Here is a 19708-nt window from a genome sequence, read left to right as displayed (position 1 = left end):
ACTAGTTCCTGTTCTTGAGGTGTCTCCAAACTAGTGGGAGAGAAACAAGTGGGAATTGGAAAAAAAAAATGTTAGAAATTGTGAAAGGGCTACTCTGCTTTGTGGGGACCTTTGATTTTATTATTTTATTTTAAGGATTTTATTTATTTATTTTGAGAGAAAGAGAGCATACAAGCAGGGGAAGGGGCAGAAAGAGAGGGAGAGTGAGAATCTCAAAGAGGTTCTGTGCTGAGTGCAAAGCCCCATGTGGGGGCTCAATCGCATGGCCCTGAGATCATGACCTGAGCTGAAATCAACAGTCAGACGCTCAATCAACTGAGCCACCTAGGCATCCCTGATTTTATTCTAAATGCCATATTTGAGGCACTTAAGCAGGGGAGTGATATGTCTTCTGTAAAAAGAATTATAAGACAAGAGTAAGGCAGTTTGGTACAAATTGTGTATTTAAGTGTTAAGGAAATCATAAAATTCAGGAGTACCTGGGGCAGGGAAAGCATTCTTGGAAAACCCAGATTTTGAGAAGGTTTTTTTTTTTTTTTTTTTTTTTTTTAAAGATTTTATTCAGGGCAGTCCCGGTGGCGCAGCGGTTTAGCGTCGCCTGCAGCCCAGGGTATGATCCTGGGGACCCAGGATTGAGTCCCATGTCAGGCTGCCTGCATGGAGCCTTCATGTCAGCCTCTCTCTCTAAATAAATAAATCTTTAAAAAAATAAAGATTTTATTTATTTGTTCATGAGAGACACACAGAGAGGCAGAGACATAGGCAGAGGGAGAAGCAGGCTACTCACAGGGAGTCCGATGTGGGACTCGATCCGGGGATCATGCCCCAAGCCAAAGGCAGACGCTCAACCACTGAGCCACCCAGGCATCCCAAGAAGGGTCTTGATGAACTGGGACAACTTAGATTTTTCCAAGAGGTAGATGAGACATCCTGATAAGAGGGAGGAGCAACCTGAAGGCAAAGCAGTGGGACTACTTCTACTACTACTACTACTACTACTACTACTACTACTACTACTACTGGACACAAACAGGGGAGAGTAAGAGAGTCTGGGTGTAGCTATATCAGGAAGTATGAAATATAGCATTTCTCAAACTTCACTCATCCTTCACATTCTGCAACACTGACATCTCAGGGTAGTGTCGTGGTTGAGTGCATGAGTTCTTGGATCAGATGGACTGATGCTGGCTCATCAGTTACTGTTTGCATGACCTTGGGCAAGTTACTTGACATGTCTATGGCTCCGAATCCTCATGTGTAACAGGGATTATAATTGTATCTACCTCCCAGGGTCATTGGGAAGTGCTTGGAACAATGCCTGGTACATAGAAAGCACCCAGTAAATGTTAGGGCTTTTTGTTTTGTTGGAATCAGCTCGAATTTTCTCTTTTTTTCCTCTCTCTTTTTATTTCTCTAAAATTAATTTGCTTTTTATTATTTTTAAAGATTTTATTTCTTTATTCATGAGAAATACACACAGAGAGAGAGAAAGAGAGAGAGACAGAGACATAGGCAGAGGGAGAAGCAGGCTCCATGCAGGTAGCCTGACATGGGACTCAATCCCGAGACTCCAGGATCACACCCTGTGCTGAAGGCGGCGCTAAACCACTGAGCCACCCAGGCTGCCCTGAATTTGCTTTTTAGGTAAACTTTCTATCACTAATATAAACAGAAGGCTAGACTCACGCACCACAAATAGAAGGTTAACTATGAAAAATAAAAACAAGGAAACAGAGCGATCAAGTTTTGATCAGATACTGTGACTACTTGGAAACAAAGATCCCCTCTCTTTGTCAAAAACAGAGATTACCAAATGTGAGATTTGTATGAAAGGAGACTAACATCAAATTAAATCTAAATCTTTTCCAAAAAAAAAAAAAAAAAACCAACCAAACAAAAAACTTTTCCCTTGGAATAATCAGCAAGAATGACAGAGAACTAAAAAATGAAATAATTTTCTTGCCCTATGGGTCTCTGGCACTTTGCATCCCACATTTGGGGGAGTTATTGAAAAAATGTTAATACATAGAGGAACCAAAAGATAGACATTCTGAATGACCAACCACAGGATTTTGGATTTGAACAAAGAGCAAACTGCTTCATCCCCTTGAACAAGGGAGGCTTGTGACAAAATGTTATTTTCAGGTTAATGGAACAGCAAAGTGTAAGACCAGAACAGCAAGGAACTGGAGCCTGAAAGACCAGCTAGAAGATCTAATTGAATAAGATGGATTTGTCTTGCATCCCTACTACCTTAAGGCCAACCTGATAGTTTCTAGACAAATACCTGAGAGAAAAAATCTGCAAACACCCTGCCTTAGCAACTCAATAAAAAGCAACAGGAAATTAGACATGTGCCAAAGTCATCAGTGGTTCTTATTTTAAACTTCCAGATTGGATAAATCTTTGATCAAAGCTATTTGAAGGGGAAAAAAAAAGCTATTTGAAAGAGTGAGGCTGAGAACATGAAAGTCAGCTAAGGTCACAAATTCATTCCTCTGAACATGACACAGAAATTATGAACTTTGGTTTCTTGACCTTTTCAAGGTCATTGATGATTTTCCAGTGTGGCTGGCTCTACTCCACTCCTCAAATACCAGGGGGTCCCTGAGAATCTTTTTATCTTTTTACAGAGAGGTTCCAGAAGGTTTCTGGGGGTAGGACAGGCACATCACAAATTCTGTTTTTATCTTTTCTCCCAAGAGTTTGCTTTACTGAACTAGGCCTATAGTTTCACAGTCTCTACCACCTGCAGCACATGTCAGAAGAGAGCTGAGTGCTAAAGTTGTAAGAGGCAAAACAGTAAGAGGAAAATACACCCCTGGATGAGTGGAAATATCTGACTGAGTTCTGTGGTTAAGGCAGACCATTGTTCATTGTGAAGACAGGAGAGCCTCAGATCTTCACGTGCACGCAACCTGCAATCATCAGATCCCCTCATCTCCGAGTTACGGTAACTTGAGTAGTACAGATGATTATCAGTCACCTGTAGACACGATGACTCAATGTGTATGAAACCCAGAAGGGGTTAGCTACAGTAATTGAAAAGCCAACAGCTCACGTTTCTTTAGTAACATACTCATAAAAAAGGTTAGTCAAACCACAAGCGTATAACTTCTCCCAAACCTGCACGGAGCCTCTAGTCCAGCTTGTAGTCAAAATCGTACCACACCTTTGAATGATTAATGATAGCAGCTTCAGGCTGATTAGAGGTTTCCTTCTGATGAAAGTACAACTGGCAAAAGCAAGTCCTGAGTTTAGGAACCAGGGCCATTCCTTACCTGTGCTTCTTTTTTAAAGGTGTCAATCCCTAGACTTTGGAAATTCTAAACTGAGCAGCCGCCTGACTTGAATTGCTGCAATGTGGTGAGGGTATATGTAAGTGTTGTCTTTTTTTTTTTTTCTTAAGATTTTATTTATTTATTCATGAGAGAAACACAGAGAGAGGCAGAGACATAGGCAGAGGGAGATGTAGGCTCCCCAAAGGGAACTTGATCCCAGGACCCTGGGGTCACAACCCGAGCCAAAGGCAGACTCCCAACCACTGAGCCACCCAGGTGCCCCTGATTGTTGTCTTCTAAGTGCCAACTTGAAAGTACAGAATCACCACTTAAGAGCTAAAAGGGACCTTAACTGAACACGTGGATTCAGACCTCTGCTTCTGGGGTCAAGTGACAAGATCCACCACTCTAATGTTTACCTCTGGTTTTTATACTTCACACTACCTAGCACTGTGCCTTATACATAATACTCATAAAAATAGCTCCTATTTATTGAGCCTTTATTATGTACTAACTGCTGTCCTAGCTACTTTTTGCATATTCTCTCATTTGCCTAAGATGAATTAGCACCTCTTACTCAGACGAAAAACCTAACCTACAAACAGGTTAACTTGTCAAGGCTGCTTAAGTTGGTAAATGGAGAACTAAGTTGTAATCTAAGGGCCCATATATATCTGCCTGTGTCTGAGCTTTTTTTTTTTTTTTTTTTTAAAGATTTCTTTCTTTCTTTCTTTCTTTCTTTCTTTCTTTCTTTCTTTCTTTCTTCTTTCTTTCTTTCTCTCTCTCTCTCTCTCTTCTTTTTCTTTCTTTCTTTCTTTCTTTCTTTTTCTTTCTTTCTTTCTTTCTTTCTTTCTTTTTCTTTCTTTCTTTCTTTCTTCTTTTGGAATAGGGAGGGAAAGGTGTAGAGAGAGAAGGAGAGAAAGGGTCTTAAGCAGACTCCACACTGGGTGGGGCTTGATCCCACATGGGGCTTGATTCCACAACTCTGAGATCATGACCTGAGCTGAAATCAAGAGTCAGATGCTTAACTGACTGGGCCACCCAGGCACCCCTGTGTTTGAGAATAAATTATTGTTTCCTGACCTTGCCCATGGCTGCACAATCCCACCACTGGCAGTGACTTCAGATTCTCTGCTGGGATGGTCCCCATAAGCAGTGGACAAGCAACTATGCTTTGTTCCATATGGACCAGCACCGTGCATTCAAGAAGTATTTATGATGCACAGAGTTGTGATGTCTGTAAGTGCTTAACAGAATGCCTGGCATATGTAAGCACTCAATAAGTGATAGATATATATATATTTTTAATTTACTTGAGAGAGAGGGAGAGTACAGAGGGAGAGTGAGAGTGAGAAGCAGATTCCCTCCTGAGCAGAGAGCCTCATGTGGAGCTTGATCCCACAACCCCAAGATTGTGAACTGAGCCAAAGGCAGATGCTTAACCGACTGAGCCACCCAAGTGCTCCTATATCTTTTATTATTATTATTAGCCTCAAATCATGTTAGGTACTTTGAGGAGTACAAATATAATTGCAGTCCAGGAGATGCAGCATTTATACAATTTCATTGCAAATTAGTACCCCAAACGCTATGTGGTAGAACAAAGTATAGAGTAGTCAAGAAAGTGAAGAGAGAAAAATATGGACAGCTTCTCAATATGCCATGTAATGCAGGACAAATATTAACTTTTTTTTTTTTTTAAAGTCTGCTTGTAAGTGATGGTGGTGAAGACAGTTCTATATATTACAAAAAAACTGTGACAGTGATGGTGGTGAAGACAGTTCTACATATCACAAAAAACTTAAACTTTTTTTTTAAGATTTTATTTATTTATTCATGAGAGACACAGAGAGAGAGACAGAGACAGAGACATAGGCAGAGGGAGAAGCAGGCTCCTTGCAGGGAGCCTGATGTGGGACTATATCCTGGAACCCAGGGATCACGCCCTGAGCCGAAGGCAGATGCTCAACCACTGAACCACTCAGGCATCCCAAAACCGTTAAACTTGCCTGAGTACAGGGGAAGAACAGAGCAGAGAGAGAATTCAGGAGATTATGGGAATGTAGACCACATACACTTTTTTTTAAAAAGATTTATTTATTGGGGTGCCTGCTGGCTCAGTCAGTTAGGCGTCTTTTGGGTCAGGTCATGATTTCAGGATCCTGGGATAGAGCCCCATGTTGGGCTTCCTGCTTAGCAGGGGGTCTGCTTCTTCCTCTCCCTCTGCCCCTCCCCCTACTCTTACTCTCTCCCTCTCTTTCTCAAATAAATAAAATCTCTTTAAAAATTTTAAAAATGTATTTATTTATTTGAGAGAGAGAGAGAGAGCACGGAGTTGCAGAGGGAGAAGGAGAGTCCCAAGCAGATTCCTTGCTGAACATGCAGCCCTACTCAGGGCTCCATCTTACAACCTGAGATCAGGTCCCAAGCTGCAACCAACAGGTGGATGCCTAATAGACTGTGCCACCTAGGCACCCTAACCATGTGTACTTTCTATTTTTTAAAAAATTTTTATTTATTTATGATAGTCACACACACAGAGAGAGAGAGGCAGAGACATAGGCAGAGGGAGAAGCAGGCTCCATGCACCGGGAGCCCGACGTGGGACTCAATCCGGGGTCTCCAGGATCGCGCCCTGGGCCAAAGGCAGGCGCCAAACCGCTGCGCCACCCAGGGATCCCCCATGTGTACTTTCAAAGGCAGATGTGAGGGAGGGCATTCCAGGCAGACAGCATGGACAGAACGATTACATACAAGAGGGAAAGTATTACATAGAAGTGTGAGTAGTTCACTGTGGCTGAATTAAAAGCTCAGTTGGCTGAAATGATAAAATTAGAAAAGGTAACTTGGAGACAGATTGTACAAGGCTCAGAACACCTGGGTGGTTCAGATTTTATTCCAATGGGAAGCCATTGAAAGGGTTTTTTGAAGGGGGGATGATTTGAACTTTAGAAAGATAACACATTTCCACTATTACAGGCATACAGGCATCATGAGGGGTGATGAGCAATGTTCAGGTTTTATGTTTCTGCAAGTCACTGAAATGTACTTGCCCTACCTTCCTACCATATCCCATGTGTATTATTGCTTACTCTTACTGCAAGCACATGTTCGATAAAAGGAGGGAGGGGCAAGTAAGGAGGTTAAATGAAATATCTGTGAGGTAATGGCTCTGATCTCAAGCTCAATGAGACTAAAGTGACTAACATTTCTTCCAGGAGGAGGAAAGTAGAAGGGAGCCATAGAACAGGCAGGAAGGGGAGCAAACACAGAGAGAGCCATGGGGTGGGGGGTGGAGGAGAGGAAAATTGAGTTGGAGACCGTGTTTTGTTGCTGCAGAAGCCCTGTCCTTTGTGAGAGGTGCTATTTGGATGTCATTGGTCCTGACGGAGTCACCAGGGGAAGACTTTTTTAAAAGATTTTATTTATTTATTCATGAGAAACAGAGAGAGAGAGAGAAAGAGAGAGAGAGAGGCGCAGAGACATAGGCAGAGGGAGAAGTAGACTCCCCATGGGGAGCCCGATGCGGGACTCGATCCCAAGACTCCAGGATCACACCCTGAGCTGAAGGCTGGTGCTCAGCCACTGAGCCACCCAGGTGCCCCAGGGGAAGACTTATTCTCTCAAGAAAACACACTCCTGAGGGAGAATAACTGCCCTTCTTCAGGGGCTTTTTCTTCCACCAGCTTACATTGACTACACTCCTCCCTATCCAAAGACCTGGTGCAGCACACATGACCCCACTGCTCAGGGGGACCTCCAGGGAAGGAGGCTTTGGCTCCACTATTGGACCTTGGATAGCAGTGCGTAACAAGGTCCCAGTCCTGACTCTGCTCTGTCACCCACTAGCTGTATCTCTTCATCTCTCCATCCTCCCTTCTTCCTTGGGACAAGAACTTTGCTGGGTATTCCTGATATCTCTTCAAGTTCTAATATGCTAGGATTCTGTAATACTTATAGGATTATAGATTTCAGCCCTTTGAGAAGGAGTGGGAGAAGATACGTTTTGCTGTTAGAAATGGGTATTCAAACTGCTTCCTGTAGTTCTGTTAACCAAAGCAGACAATTTCTCATTAGTTACTTCACAGAGAGAATTGATGGTGTTTGTTGAAGTGTCAAAACCTCACTAAACATGTTTACCACGGGTGAGTGAGATCTTTTTTCATGTTCTTTTCAACATAAAAACTTCCTTTAATAAAATAATACATAAAATTAAAAATAATAAGGAGATGCTATGGTAACCACTTTGGTTGAAATAACACATCTGTTTTTGGAGAAAGAATGAAAATCAGAAAAAGAAATATGCAGAAATGTAGTCATTTTCCTCCTCCCTCCAGGAGAGAAATCTGGCCTCTATTTTGAGCCAAGTATTTGAAGATGGCCTAGTTAGAAGTCTAGTCAAACAAGTTTATAACATAAGAATAAGATGCAGAAAAGGACAACTCTTAAAAGGCTAGGTGCTAAAAGTAAGCCGTTGTGTCCTTCGAAAAGAGCAACGAAGAACTATTTTGATGATGTAAAGATGCCGACATCTAATGAATGCATGTCAATTTATGTCCTAATACAGAGAACAAAACAAAATTTCTTGGAGAATTAGGAAAAATGGCTTTATTTTTCTTCTATGTGGGCAATTTAATTTTATTCTTACTTTTCAACAAAGGCATGTTTCTGTGTTTCTAAATGCACTTAGAGGGCACCTGGGTGACTCAGCCGGTTAAGAGGAAAACAGAAGCCAAAGGCAGAAGCCTTTGGCTCAGGTCATGATCTCAGAGTCCTGGGATCCGGCCCTACATAGGGCTTCCTGCTCAAAGGGAGAAGGCCTCTCCCTCTCCATCTATCTGCCTCTTGCCCAGCTCATGCTCTCTCTTGCATTCTCTCTCTCAAATAAATAACTAAATAAAATCTTAAAAAAAATAAGTGCAGTTAGACTTAACCCAATCTTGTCCCTCTTCCTCAATTCATCTCTAATTTGTGAAAAAAGCTACCTACTGGTAATTCTCTTTAGCCTTCTGGGAAAGTAACAGGTTGACCTGATGGTATAATTTCACCTTTACCCTCATAGTTCAAGAGGTCAGGGAAGCCAAGGTTGGTCTGAGTGCTGTGCAACTGTCAGCAAGGATTAAAGAGAGTGACTCATTCTTCCTTCACACTTTACCCTTTGCCATTTCCCTGGCAGCTGAATCTTTTCAGAAAAAGGTGCCTTGGAGAGGAAATATAGGAGACAGACGAGAAGAGGAGGGAAAACGTTAGCCCCGTATGTTTTGCAGCACTTTATCCCATACACTGCAGTGTCAAAATGTTCCTTTTTCTCTCCCCAGTATTGCTGTTTTCAATCAAAAAAGTTGACTCCATTAAATGACTCAAGGGGTTTCCTTTATTTAAAAACAAACTCTAAAAGGAAGGTTCGGGATATAAGCTAATGCTAGAAGTTTAGAACAGGGCTCAGGAACAAGATCATGGGCATGGCAGGGAGCGCTGTCCCCATTTCCCGACCAATTAACAGGGGAAAGAACAAATGAACAAGGAGTAACGCCCTCAGTAAAACAGATGAATGTTGGGTTAATGTAGCTGTTTTATAGATTCTCATTTAACCACACCTTCCTAAAACAATAACAACTAAAATATATGACATGGTTCATAACATAAACACCTTGTCTGTATAGTCTTGAGAAAACCGTTATATGAATTTACACATATGGGCTTAAAATCACAAAGTGGTATTCGTAATTGCAGCCTCTGCTAATTCATCTTGCAGACTTGTAGAATGATAGAGCTGGGAGGGACCTTCCCGATCACCTCATCACCTATTCAGTCTCCTCATTTCACAGATGAGTAAACAGAGGCCCAGAAAGGTTATGTGATTTGTCTAAACACACACGGTTAAGAAATGACTGAGCTAGAATCGGAACCTGGGTCATTTGGCTTCAAATCCAGTGTTCTTCCTACTGCGCTATACCACAATTTACCAAACAAAATTCCCCCAGTTATTCAGAGCCCTGAAGCCTCGAAGTTGCTACCTCAGCTCAAATCAAGAGCTAACTCTACTGGGTTTCCTGATTCCAGCATAGAATGAACATGATGGTTCAGAAGATGAGAGAAATCAGCACCTACAAGCATCTCTCCTCAGTCTGGAAATGGAGTAAAAATCCCCTGGTTACAAGGGTAGCAAATGGAACAGATCCCCAATGCACCAAGCAGAATGGCAAGGACTTGGACATAGGAAACATGTTTTCTGAAACCCACAAAAATACCAAAGCAAGTTTTATTATATTAAGGAGGGTTTTAGCTCAACTGTAGGTGTAGGGCAGCTACAAGGACCAAGCACCTTCTCTCATATGTAAGTTCTCTTAGACCAAAACGCCTTGACCATAATTGGATTGAAATTGAGTCATTTTACATTTTTTTCTTTGCCTGTTTCTCCCCATGTCCCTCTCCACACCAAGTACAACCATTTCTAGAGTCAAAACTTTCCCCAAATTAAATTACAAAGTAAATTACACTCATAGAATAACAAACTCTACTTTCCTTTGTTCTGACTCCAGTCAGAACTTCTTCACAGCAGTCAAGCTCAAAAGATAATATGAGCAATGTCTTAAAATCATGTCTTGGAATCACATTTGATCCACTGCTCCTAAACTCCACATGGAGGCCACTACATGCTCCCTGACATTTCTCACAAAGGAAGATGGTAACAGGGGTGGGGGGGTAGGAGGGGTGTATCTCTCTAAACTGAAATGCACCAACTTTATTTAGTCTGACACAATTCTTGAAGTGATTAAAAGGATATGAAAACTTTTCAGCTAATCAAAATAAAAAAAATAAGGCATAAGCACTTAAATAAACATAAATGCCAAGCTAGGTAATTTTGAAATATATGAGTTCTTTCAATATGTCTCTATAATTCACATAAAATACCTGCCTGTACAAAAATGATCTAGACCAGAATAAAATTTAACCAGGTTTAAAAACCAGGCAGGTATTTAATATCTGTACTGAAAAGAACCAAGCACAAAAGGACTATAGTAAGACATCCATAGCAAGTATCTTCGGAAAAACAGATTGGCCGTTTTTAAAAAATTCTGCTGGTGTTAAGGGAGGTCTATTTTCGTGTGATAACTATTTTTGTTCAATATCACCAAATTTCAATTTATAGCAAAACTGATGCATTCAATTCAACTGCCCCCTTCACAAATATAAATCTATTTTAAATACGATGGTCACATTTACGTAAACATCTGGAAGAGCTGGGCAAAACATCTCTGCCATTCAGCAATCCTAACACTTAACATAATTCTTCCTTAGCCATCTCATTCTGTTGCATTGTTTGACAATGTGAAAACCGATGGCATAAAAATTAACTCCCTTAAGACAAATGATTGAATCTAGCTTTGTTATTTAAATATCTAATTTTTCAACTTTCTCTTAAAGCCCATCCTCAATTAAATTCAAGAAAGTATGGCAATAAGTTTTAGAACATGAAAAAAGTTGGGGCATGATTACGGAACTAACTTGTAAAATGTAATTACAAAAGGTTACAAAAATGCTATCTCAAACATCTTACTGGTGTCAATTGCATAAACTCTCTCATGCAACATATGTCATTCAGAATAAAGAGGAAGGAACAGCATTTTTAACACCAACTCCATTTAGGAAATTGGATATCAAATACTCCCATCTTCAGGAGTTAAGATTATTCAGTTAAAAGATTTTATTCTATTTGCTCTAGCTATCAAAATGAAGCACAAAGAATAAAAGTGTACAATGGAAAACGAATTACCTAATTTTAACAGAGATTAAGGGCCTGTGTAATATATAAGCATCCTATGTTATCTCATTTAAACTATCTGCTAACAACAGCAGGAAAAAGGGTCGTATTCTTACCAATGAATTTCTGAGGCATTGAGCTTTTTCGTTTTGCCACATTGCTTGCTAATCTGTCCAGAACGAGAGCTCTTTCACTTCCCATCTCTGCTTTGATGTGTCTTGCCTCCGCACTTGCTGGTTTGGAAAAATGTAAAAAGAAGAGGGAAAAGAACATGGTGATAAATGAGGGAGGAAAGGAAATAAACTGGAAGGAAAAGTGTCAGAGGTCTGATGTACACTCTGTCGTTACCTGTTATTACTGCTCAGATTCTTGCCTGGGGTACCTGCTGTGGTCAGTGAAGCCAGCACCAGGGCACGTTCAAATCTTGCAGTCTTATGCTGAGATGGGAAAGCCCGACCCATCCCCAACCAGTATCTTCATTAGCAAGAGGAAGTATTAAATAAACAGCCTGGACGTGGTTGGTTGCAAAAAGATAGATAGATGGAGATCTTCTAACCCCCGATCAGCCTTCTTTCTGATTCTGAGTAACTGCGTGTGACACCTGCAGACTGATATAATTCTTCTTAACAACTTGAAAAAAAAAAAAAAGTATGGTGCCCCAGATTTACTGCTCTGTTTATGTTAATAGCACTTTTGAAAATAGATACACTTACCCAGACAGCAAGAAATCTACTCAGTGATTTGTGTATTGAAATTCTGAGTGGTTTTTTTCTTTTCTTTTTTCTTTTCTTTTCTTTTCTTTTCTTTTCTTTTCTTTTTTCTTCCAGCATGCTCCTTTCAGTTCCTATCTCTTAAATTCTATTTCTCTGGGCTCTGTATTATCTATTTCATATGTTCCTCACATTTCAAACTTGTCTCAGTTAAAATTTCCCTGAGCAACACTTCTGTCTTGAAATTAAAGAGCAATTTGTTTGTTTTTTTTTTTTTTTTTTTAAAGAGCAATTTGTATAATACATCTTTATATTTCTAATGAACAATGTGAATAAAAACTGCCTAAGAATATGGATTAGTTGTTAATCCACAAATAAACCTTTAAGTGGTGTAGGCCTGTAGTTCTCAGACCTGCCTGTACATTAGAATTAGCTGAAGTGAATGTAGGAAACACTTATGCCCGGGTTCTCCTTCAGATCCTGAAACCAGGATCTCTGGTACAGGTGCCCAGGCCACAGTATTTTTAAAGCTCTCCAGATGATTTTTTTTTTTTTAAAGATTTTATTTATTCATGAGAGACACACAGAGAGAGAGAGAGAGGCGCAGAGACACAGGCAGAGGGAGAAGCAGGCCCCATGCAGGGAGCCTGATGTGGGACTCGATCCCGGGACTCCAGGATCACCCCCTTGGGTGAAGGCAGGCACCAAACTGCTGAGCCACCCAGGGATCCCCTCTCCAGATGATTTTATTATTTATTTATTTATTTATTTAATTTTTTTTTAGTCTTTTTTTTAATTTTTATTTTTATGATAGTCACACACACACACAGAGAGAGAGAGGCAGAGACACAGGCAGAGGGAGAAGCAGGCTCCATGCACTGGGAGCCCGACGTGGGATTCAATCCCGGGTCTCCAGGATCGCGCCCTGGGCCAAAGGCAGGTGCTAAACCACTGCGCCACCCAGGGATCCCATCCAGATGATTTTAAAATGCAGCCAGAATTAAAAACCACTAGAATATATACTTAGGACTAACGTCTAGTCAACTAAACAGTACACTGGAATAAATAAAGTATAATTAACCCTGGTACAGTAGGCCGTCATCAATAAGAGTACAAGCCTAAAGATCAAAGAGATACCAACTGCTCTAAATGTAAGACTTTAAGCTTGAACACATGATGCTGACCCAAACTACAGATTAGCAAACTGTTCTGCAAAGGGCCAGATAGTTGATATTTTAAACTTTGTAGGACACATAGAGTCTCTGTCCCATATTCTTTGGTTTCTTCATCCAACCACCACCCTTTAAAAATGTAAAAACACCTGTGTACATACACAGTCTGCTGGCTATGTTTGGCCCAAGGGTCACAGTTTGCTCACTCCTGTCCCACACATTCATACTGTGTTACTACAAACATTGCTCTCTGTTTTATCACAAACATTTCAGGAGGTCCAAACTAAAATGATATATCCATATATTTCTAATGTCTCTAAGGAAGAAGAAACTGAAATTAGCTTAAGAGATTGAGTAAAAAGCAAGGGATGGCTGTAGAACAGATTTTTTCCCCCAAAATATATGCATAGATTTAGGGATGGTCAGTGCTCATTCTGTAAAGGAGTTTGCTGTATGAAGAGATTCTAATATACAGAAAGAATGACACAAATTCCATAGTCCTCTCAGACATTCGGTACCACAAATTGAAATACCCAGAGAGAAGAAAACTGGCCACTTCTGCAGGGAAATAAGAGAAAAACCTCCAGGACAAGACTGTCAAGTATGGTCAAGGCAAGAAAACCAAAGCCAAATTAGAAAAAGAGAATTCAAAATGTTAAATATGTTTCATTTTATTATTAGCATGTTTTTGTCTGTGTTTCCAGTCATTACACAATAAATTATAAAGCTCAAGGCTTTTAAAATTCAGGAATAAAATGAAATCTAGCTCCAAAAAGGATTAAGAGGACAATGACTGTATTTACTAGACTTTGGGAGTTTCTTGTCAAACATAATTATATGCTCCAAAGAAACAAGTCCCAGCCTTCAGTTTCAGTTATTAATAATACTATTTGTGTAAATGAAAACAATAAGGGTCAGAATAAGGGGCTTGGGCAGCTTTGGGGCTGGTGGTAAAGCACTATCACTGGTTGACCAGCTGTTGTAAATAATGGGCATGTTAGCGACAGGACACTTTGCTATTGAGTGAAGTGGGTCAAATTCTGTCCAGCACAGGGATAGGTTTAAGTGACCAAACAGGAAACTATTATATATATTATTTCCTTTCACACAAACCACCGCCAGATGTGGCACTACCCGGAGCCCCAAGAGCAGAGAGATGAAAGACAAAGCTCTGGGATTTGAAATCAGTACCTGAGGCTGTTACAAGGAGGCTTTTTCTTAGAAGCATCTGAGGGGGAGTTAATCGGTACTTTCATTGGGGACAGTCATTCTGGTTTGAGCAACTTTGAGAGGATTAAATCCAGGTAAACAGCTGCTTCCCCCACCCCCCAGCCTCCCCACCCCCAACATTGTATTATTATCAGAAAGATTTACAGCAAAACGAGAATGCAAAACAGTCCAGGGGGAATTTTTAACTCCAGCCCCATTTTACCACTATTCATTCATATTGGCCTCTTCAGTCACTCCTCTAGTGGGCCAATCATCCCCCAGAGATCTATCCCTTCAGCCCCAGGACTCACCCCAGGCATTATGTCACCAGCCTACTTTCCTGTTCAGCTCTCCACAGTTACTGTCTACATTTTACCAACTCACTATCAGTTACCACTAGCAGCTTTCTGAGGATACGTACTCAATATCCTCTATATTTGGGAGGATGCTAGAGCGGGGATACATGACCTAAATAATGTAATGAGGGCATGTCACTAAATGGCAACCTTCCGAGATAATATCACCTTTTATCCCTGGTTACTCACCAAGCCGGTCTTGACAGTCATTTCTAGATAAATCTTACTCTGTAAAACAGTGGCTAAATGCCTGACATTTAAAAAAGATAACATTCTGAAGTGTTTGGCTGGACAGATAATTGGGGGCATGGATGGAAACTTTCCCATCTCCACAACTCTGGTTAGAGCCTACAAAATCCTCTGAAGGTTTCCCCCCACTCTCACTCCCCATCCCTGTCTTGTTCACTCAAAATATCAACTCCAAGATCCCAACCATCAATGGACATGTAAACACACTCTAGAGATTAAGCTCATCTTTACTGAGTTAACCAATTTCTAATGGGCAAGTTAGGCAAAAGCTCCAACTTCAATAGAATGTGCTGTATGTACTCCTTTTCCCCCCAAACTGTTGGTCTTTTGCCTAACTTGTTGGACAGTTTGCTGCATAATACCGCTACATGGGGACCCTTTAAAACACAAAGAAATGCTCTGGGGTTAGAGGATCTCTTCAGGATTACAGGTTCAGGTACTCTAAAAAGCTAACAAAGAGGACCACTGCTTTTTGGTCCTCTGCTTCAACTTGAAGACCCAACTGTCTGTTTATATAGTCTAGACTTGTTATCTTGCCACATCATGTCTCAAAAATGTAAGTGGGGGGAAACCAGTTTGGCAAGATAGTAAGGGGACAAGATAATGGGTTTAAATGATGAAATAGGAAATCCGTTCCTGGGTGGTGTTTGGCAGTTTAATGTTGCAAGGGGTGGGTGTGGGGGAATATGGGATAGTGGTAAAGAGCAATTTTATACACTTGGTTCCTGAGTGAGCACAGGAGGGCTGTAATTCTGGATCAATTCCCCTTCATGTCACTTGCCTGCTACATAGTGGGTGTACCAATTTTCATTAGCAAAATGATTTTAAAGAAATGTTGAAGATATAAATAATAAAACTAATATGAAGTCATAATTACAGAACAAGTTTCAACCTTTAATCTCCATACAAGTCTTAATTGTCTGGTTTTCAGTTAACTATTTCCATGATGCAATTTCTTTCTCAAAGTAACTGCAGATTTAACTATGTAATTGGTTGTGTTTTTGTTTGTTCAGAATCTTTCATGAAGTGTTAAATGGAGCTCAACTAAGAGGCATTGCTTCCTGTCTCTTCTCTGGTGTGGTCAGTGGTAGCTAATGGACAGTGGAACATAGAGGTGTTATTGTGTAACAAGAATTGTCTAACAAAAGATTGCTATCAAAGACTGAGGCAGCTTCTAACAAAAAAGTTACATAAAACTGTTGCCTTTTGGAGCAAGGAGAATAAATACTACCTGTAAGATAGTATCACTTTTTAAGAAGAAAAATCAGTTGGAAAGATCAACTTTTAAAACACTTTAAACTTTTTTGTTGGTCTGCTACTTGGCAAAAATGTAAGTTCATTCAAAAATTCTCATGCTTGTATTGGCTCAGCTGAAACAATCAGTGTGAAGATAACAAGTTGAGACTTGAAGATTCATAAATAAATATAATTATCCAATTACTTTAAAAATCTTGTTATTGCTAGAACTTGTCATACAAAAATACGTCCCATTCCAAGTACTCATAATTTGTATGAAATGAGGCTAAATGAATCTCCATGCCAGGTATTAGTCCCTTTCTGGAATAAAGATCAAGCTAATGAGAAAACAAAATCCGTGTTCTTCTCTATTTCTTCTTCTTCTTTGTTTTTGTTTTTTTTTTTTTAAGATTTTATTTATTTATTCATGAGAGAGAGAGATAGAAATAGAGAGAGAGAGAGAGAGAGGGAGGCAGAGACACAGGCAGAGGGAGAAGCAGGCTCCATGCAGGGAGCCTGACATGGGACTCAATCTTGGGACTCCAGGATCACGCCCTGGGCCGAAGGCAGGAGCTAAACCACTGAGCCACCCAGGGATCCCCCTTTATTCTTCTTTTCATATACACACCATTAAGACAGCAGAATTGGAGTATCTTGATGACATCATTTATGAGGTCTGGTATAGAAACTTGGACTGAAGCAACAATATCACATGTGTCTCTCTTAGACCTTGGTAATATATTAGCAGATCAAGTGCCCATTGCCTTGTTGGACTATTAGTTCTCCAAGGGTAGGGGCTAAACTCTCTCATTTTTACAAATGGCTCTGGCACATAGAGAATCCAACAAATGCTATCTGACTAAAAGAAAAGTGACTAGTAAGGCTATATGTAAGTCCTGTTACCCAATATGGCACTCTTTTGTAGACTGGTGTCTAGTCCAAGCCTTTTTTTCTGTCCTGCTTCCATGAAGATCCGCTTACTCAAAGCTTGGGTCTTATGTTAGGCTGCACTTCAATTTATAATAAGCACTTGATGAATAAAGGGCCACATCCGTAGTAGCAATGGCGTACCATCACTTTAAAAGCTAGGGATGAAGGAATAAGATGTACCACTGGTGATACTATGTTGGTCAGGTTCAGAGTGGAACATGATATCTAGACTGGGACTCCCAATTTTAAGAAAGAAACAAATGAAAACCATATAGGGAGCAGTGACAAAAATTAAAGGATTGGCTTGTGTGGATTTTTTTTTTTTTTTTTCATGATAGTCACACAGAGAAAGAGAGAGAGGTAGAGACACAGGCAGAGGGAGAAGCAGGCTCCATGCACCAGGAGCCCGAAGTGGGATTCGATCCCAGGTCTCCAGGATCACGCCCTGGGCCAAAGGCAGGCGCCAAACCGCTGCGCCACCCAGGGATCCCTGGCTTGTGTGGATTAAATATTTACATTTTGGGGGCACCTGGCTGGCTCACTTGTAAGAACCCGTGGCTTTTGGTCTCAGGTTGTAAGTTAGAGACCCATATTGGCTGTAGAGTTACTAAAAAAGAAATAACAAACTAAAACCCACATTCTTTACATTTTAGATTTCAGGAAAAATCATGGAAGCTATTTGAAATACAAAACTAATATATTGACTGATATGCAGTTTTTATTACACTTGATTAAACTGTGACTTTATACATTTTATAACACGAAACCACCATTACAAAATATTTTTTGTAAAATGTTTTAAACAAAAAAAATAAAAACTTGCTGACTTAGTTAACCCTTTATTTTTTCGCTGAGACTTCAAGTATGTTGTTGAATGCATCCATCAAACCACCCTATGAAATGCAAATTAACTCAGTCTCTGTATTTCAGCATTTCCTGAATCACCTGAAACCACTGAAGATAGCTAAAATATTTCTTTGATACTTTCCTAATTTGAAATTCCTTAAAAAGGTTATGCAGATGGGAAATAAGGTGGTAACTTTACTTTAAAATCAATAATTTTGAATTTACTACTCACAGAGGATAGTGTACTGATTTTTCCCCTACTTCCAAGAGAATCAAGACATACATATATGCATATGTGTGTGTCTACTAGTATGTGTGCTACTATACTTCTTTGGCTGACCAGATAATATATAACCTTTAAAAAATAGCTGATCAAGCCATATTTTCTCAAAGTGGAAAAAACCCAAATGTCTATTAACAATGAACAGATTTGTTTTAAAAGTAGCAAATCCATATAATGGAATATTATTTGGTCATAAAAAGGAATGAAGTCCTGATACATGTATAACAAGGATGAACCCTGAAAACATTACGCTAAGTGAAAGAAGTCAGACATAAAAGGCCACATATTGCATGATTCTATTTATGTGAAATGTTCAGAATAGGCGAATCCATAGAAACAGAGAATAGATCCGTGGCTGCCAGGGGCTGAAGAGAAGAGGAACAGGAGATGACTGCTAATGGTGATGAAAATCTAATGGAATTAGTGGTGATGGTTGTATAACTTTATGAATGTATTAAAAACTATTGAATTGTATACTTTAAAAAGTAAATTTTGTGGTAAGTGAATTATATTGCAATGAATTTTTGAAAAAAAAAGAAATATAGCTAATCATGAAAACAACAAAAATTCTAGTGATTTTTAAGTAAGTCACTGAATTTTTTAGAGTTTCAATTTCCTCACCTCTAAAATGGGGTGGTAGGATTAGATGCTCTCTTTAACCTTCTAGCTTTAAATATTAATAATTCTATTTGGAATATAATAGATTTTCATAACCTGGGAATGTCTCACAGCAAGAGCTCTGTCTGTTGTAAACATTTCTCTTTAGAAATAAGGAGGAAATCCAACTCCTTGATAAAACAAAAGATGCCATCAGGATAAAAAGCAGAAGCAGTGCAAACCAACGGAATTCAGTTGGCCAGCTCCTAACACCATAAAATAGGCTTTATCTAAAACAAAAGTTTCCTCTCGCTCAAAATAGGTACAGTTAAGCTACTAATGATTTCCACTCCATTTTTCCTGAATTTCACATTATTTCGGTCATACTTTTGTAATCTTTCTGTTTTAGAACGTTCAAATCATTCAATTCCACCTACTGCTGGCAAACACCAAATCCTCTGAGGATTTGATACTCTGAATATGCAATTGGTTCAATTAACCAAATAAAAATGTCGGACAACCCAAACTGAAGAACCAGGATGACGGTCAACAGGATGGGACAGAGTAGAGTACAACTGCAAAGATGTGACACAAAGAGGTTTCATGCTGTTTTAACTGAAGAATGTGAAGGAAATAAAATCACGATTGATATATGGAAAGGCATTTAGTGTTTCAACCAATTGCCCTTAGGCATATAATTCAAAACACTGAATAAAATATGAAATTCTCAAAGCCAAAGATAAGCATCACAATAAATCATATGAGTAGATAAGTATATGATTTGGGGCCCCTGGGCAAATAAAATCCTTGTAGTTTTAACTGATTCTGCCTTAAGCCACCCCTCAACCTGCTCTGCTCTCAATTGATCTTTCAGGGAATGGCAACTGCATTCTTCATCAAATCCCATGTCGATCTGTTACGAAATCCTTGGCTCTACCTTTAAGACACAATTTTTTCCCACTTGAGTTATTGTGATGGTTTTCTAACTGGACTCTCCAATTCCCAATCTTGCTGCAAATTCAATCTCTTCTCAATAGGAAATGATTTAAAAGAGTGATTGTTTTAGAATGAGAA

General features: G+C 39.7%; 1 protein-coding gene across 2 annotated transcripts in view; it reads right to left on the bottom strand.

The window, feature by feature from the left end:
* The window catches only part of IKZF3 (IKAROS family zinc finger 3), a 90637-nt gene that overhangs the window by 7527 nt on the left and 63402 nt on the right, over nt 1–19708 (bottom strand). The window contains exons 1-2 of one of the 2 annotated variants that reach the window (XM_025996218.2): nt 11395–11747; nt 11163–11279 (exon numbers count right to left, since the gene is read on the bottom strand). In XM_025996218.2, coding sequence (XP_025852003.1) covers nt 11163–11247 — 85 coding nt within the window. In that variant the 5' untranslated portion in view covers nt 11248–11279; nt 11395–11747. Of the gene's footprint in view, nt 1–11162; nt 11280–11394; nt 11748–19708 lie in introns of those variants that run through there. The other variant, XM_072747320.1, reaches the window with a different exon arrangement.

Source organism: Vulpes vulpes, chromosome 2 (assembly GCF_048418805.1).
Source record: "Vulpes vulpes isolate BD-2025 chromosome 2, VulVul3, whole genome shotgun sequence".
Classification (NCBI taxonomy): Eukaryota; Metazoa; Chordata; class Mammalia; order Carnivora; family Canidae; genus Vulpes; species Vulpes vulpes.
Note: the sequence above shows the minus strand (reverse complement) of the source record. Positions and strands in the feature narration are given on the sequence as shown.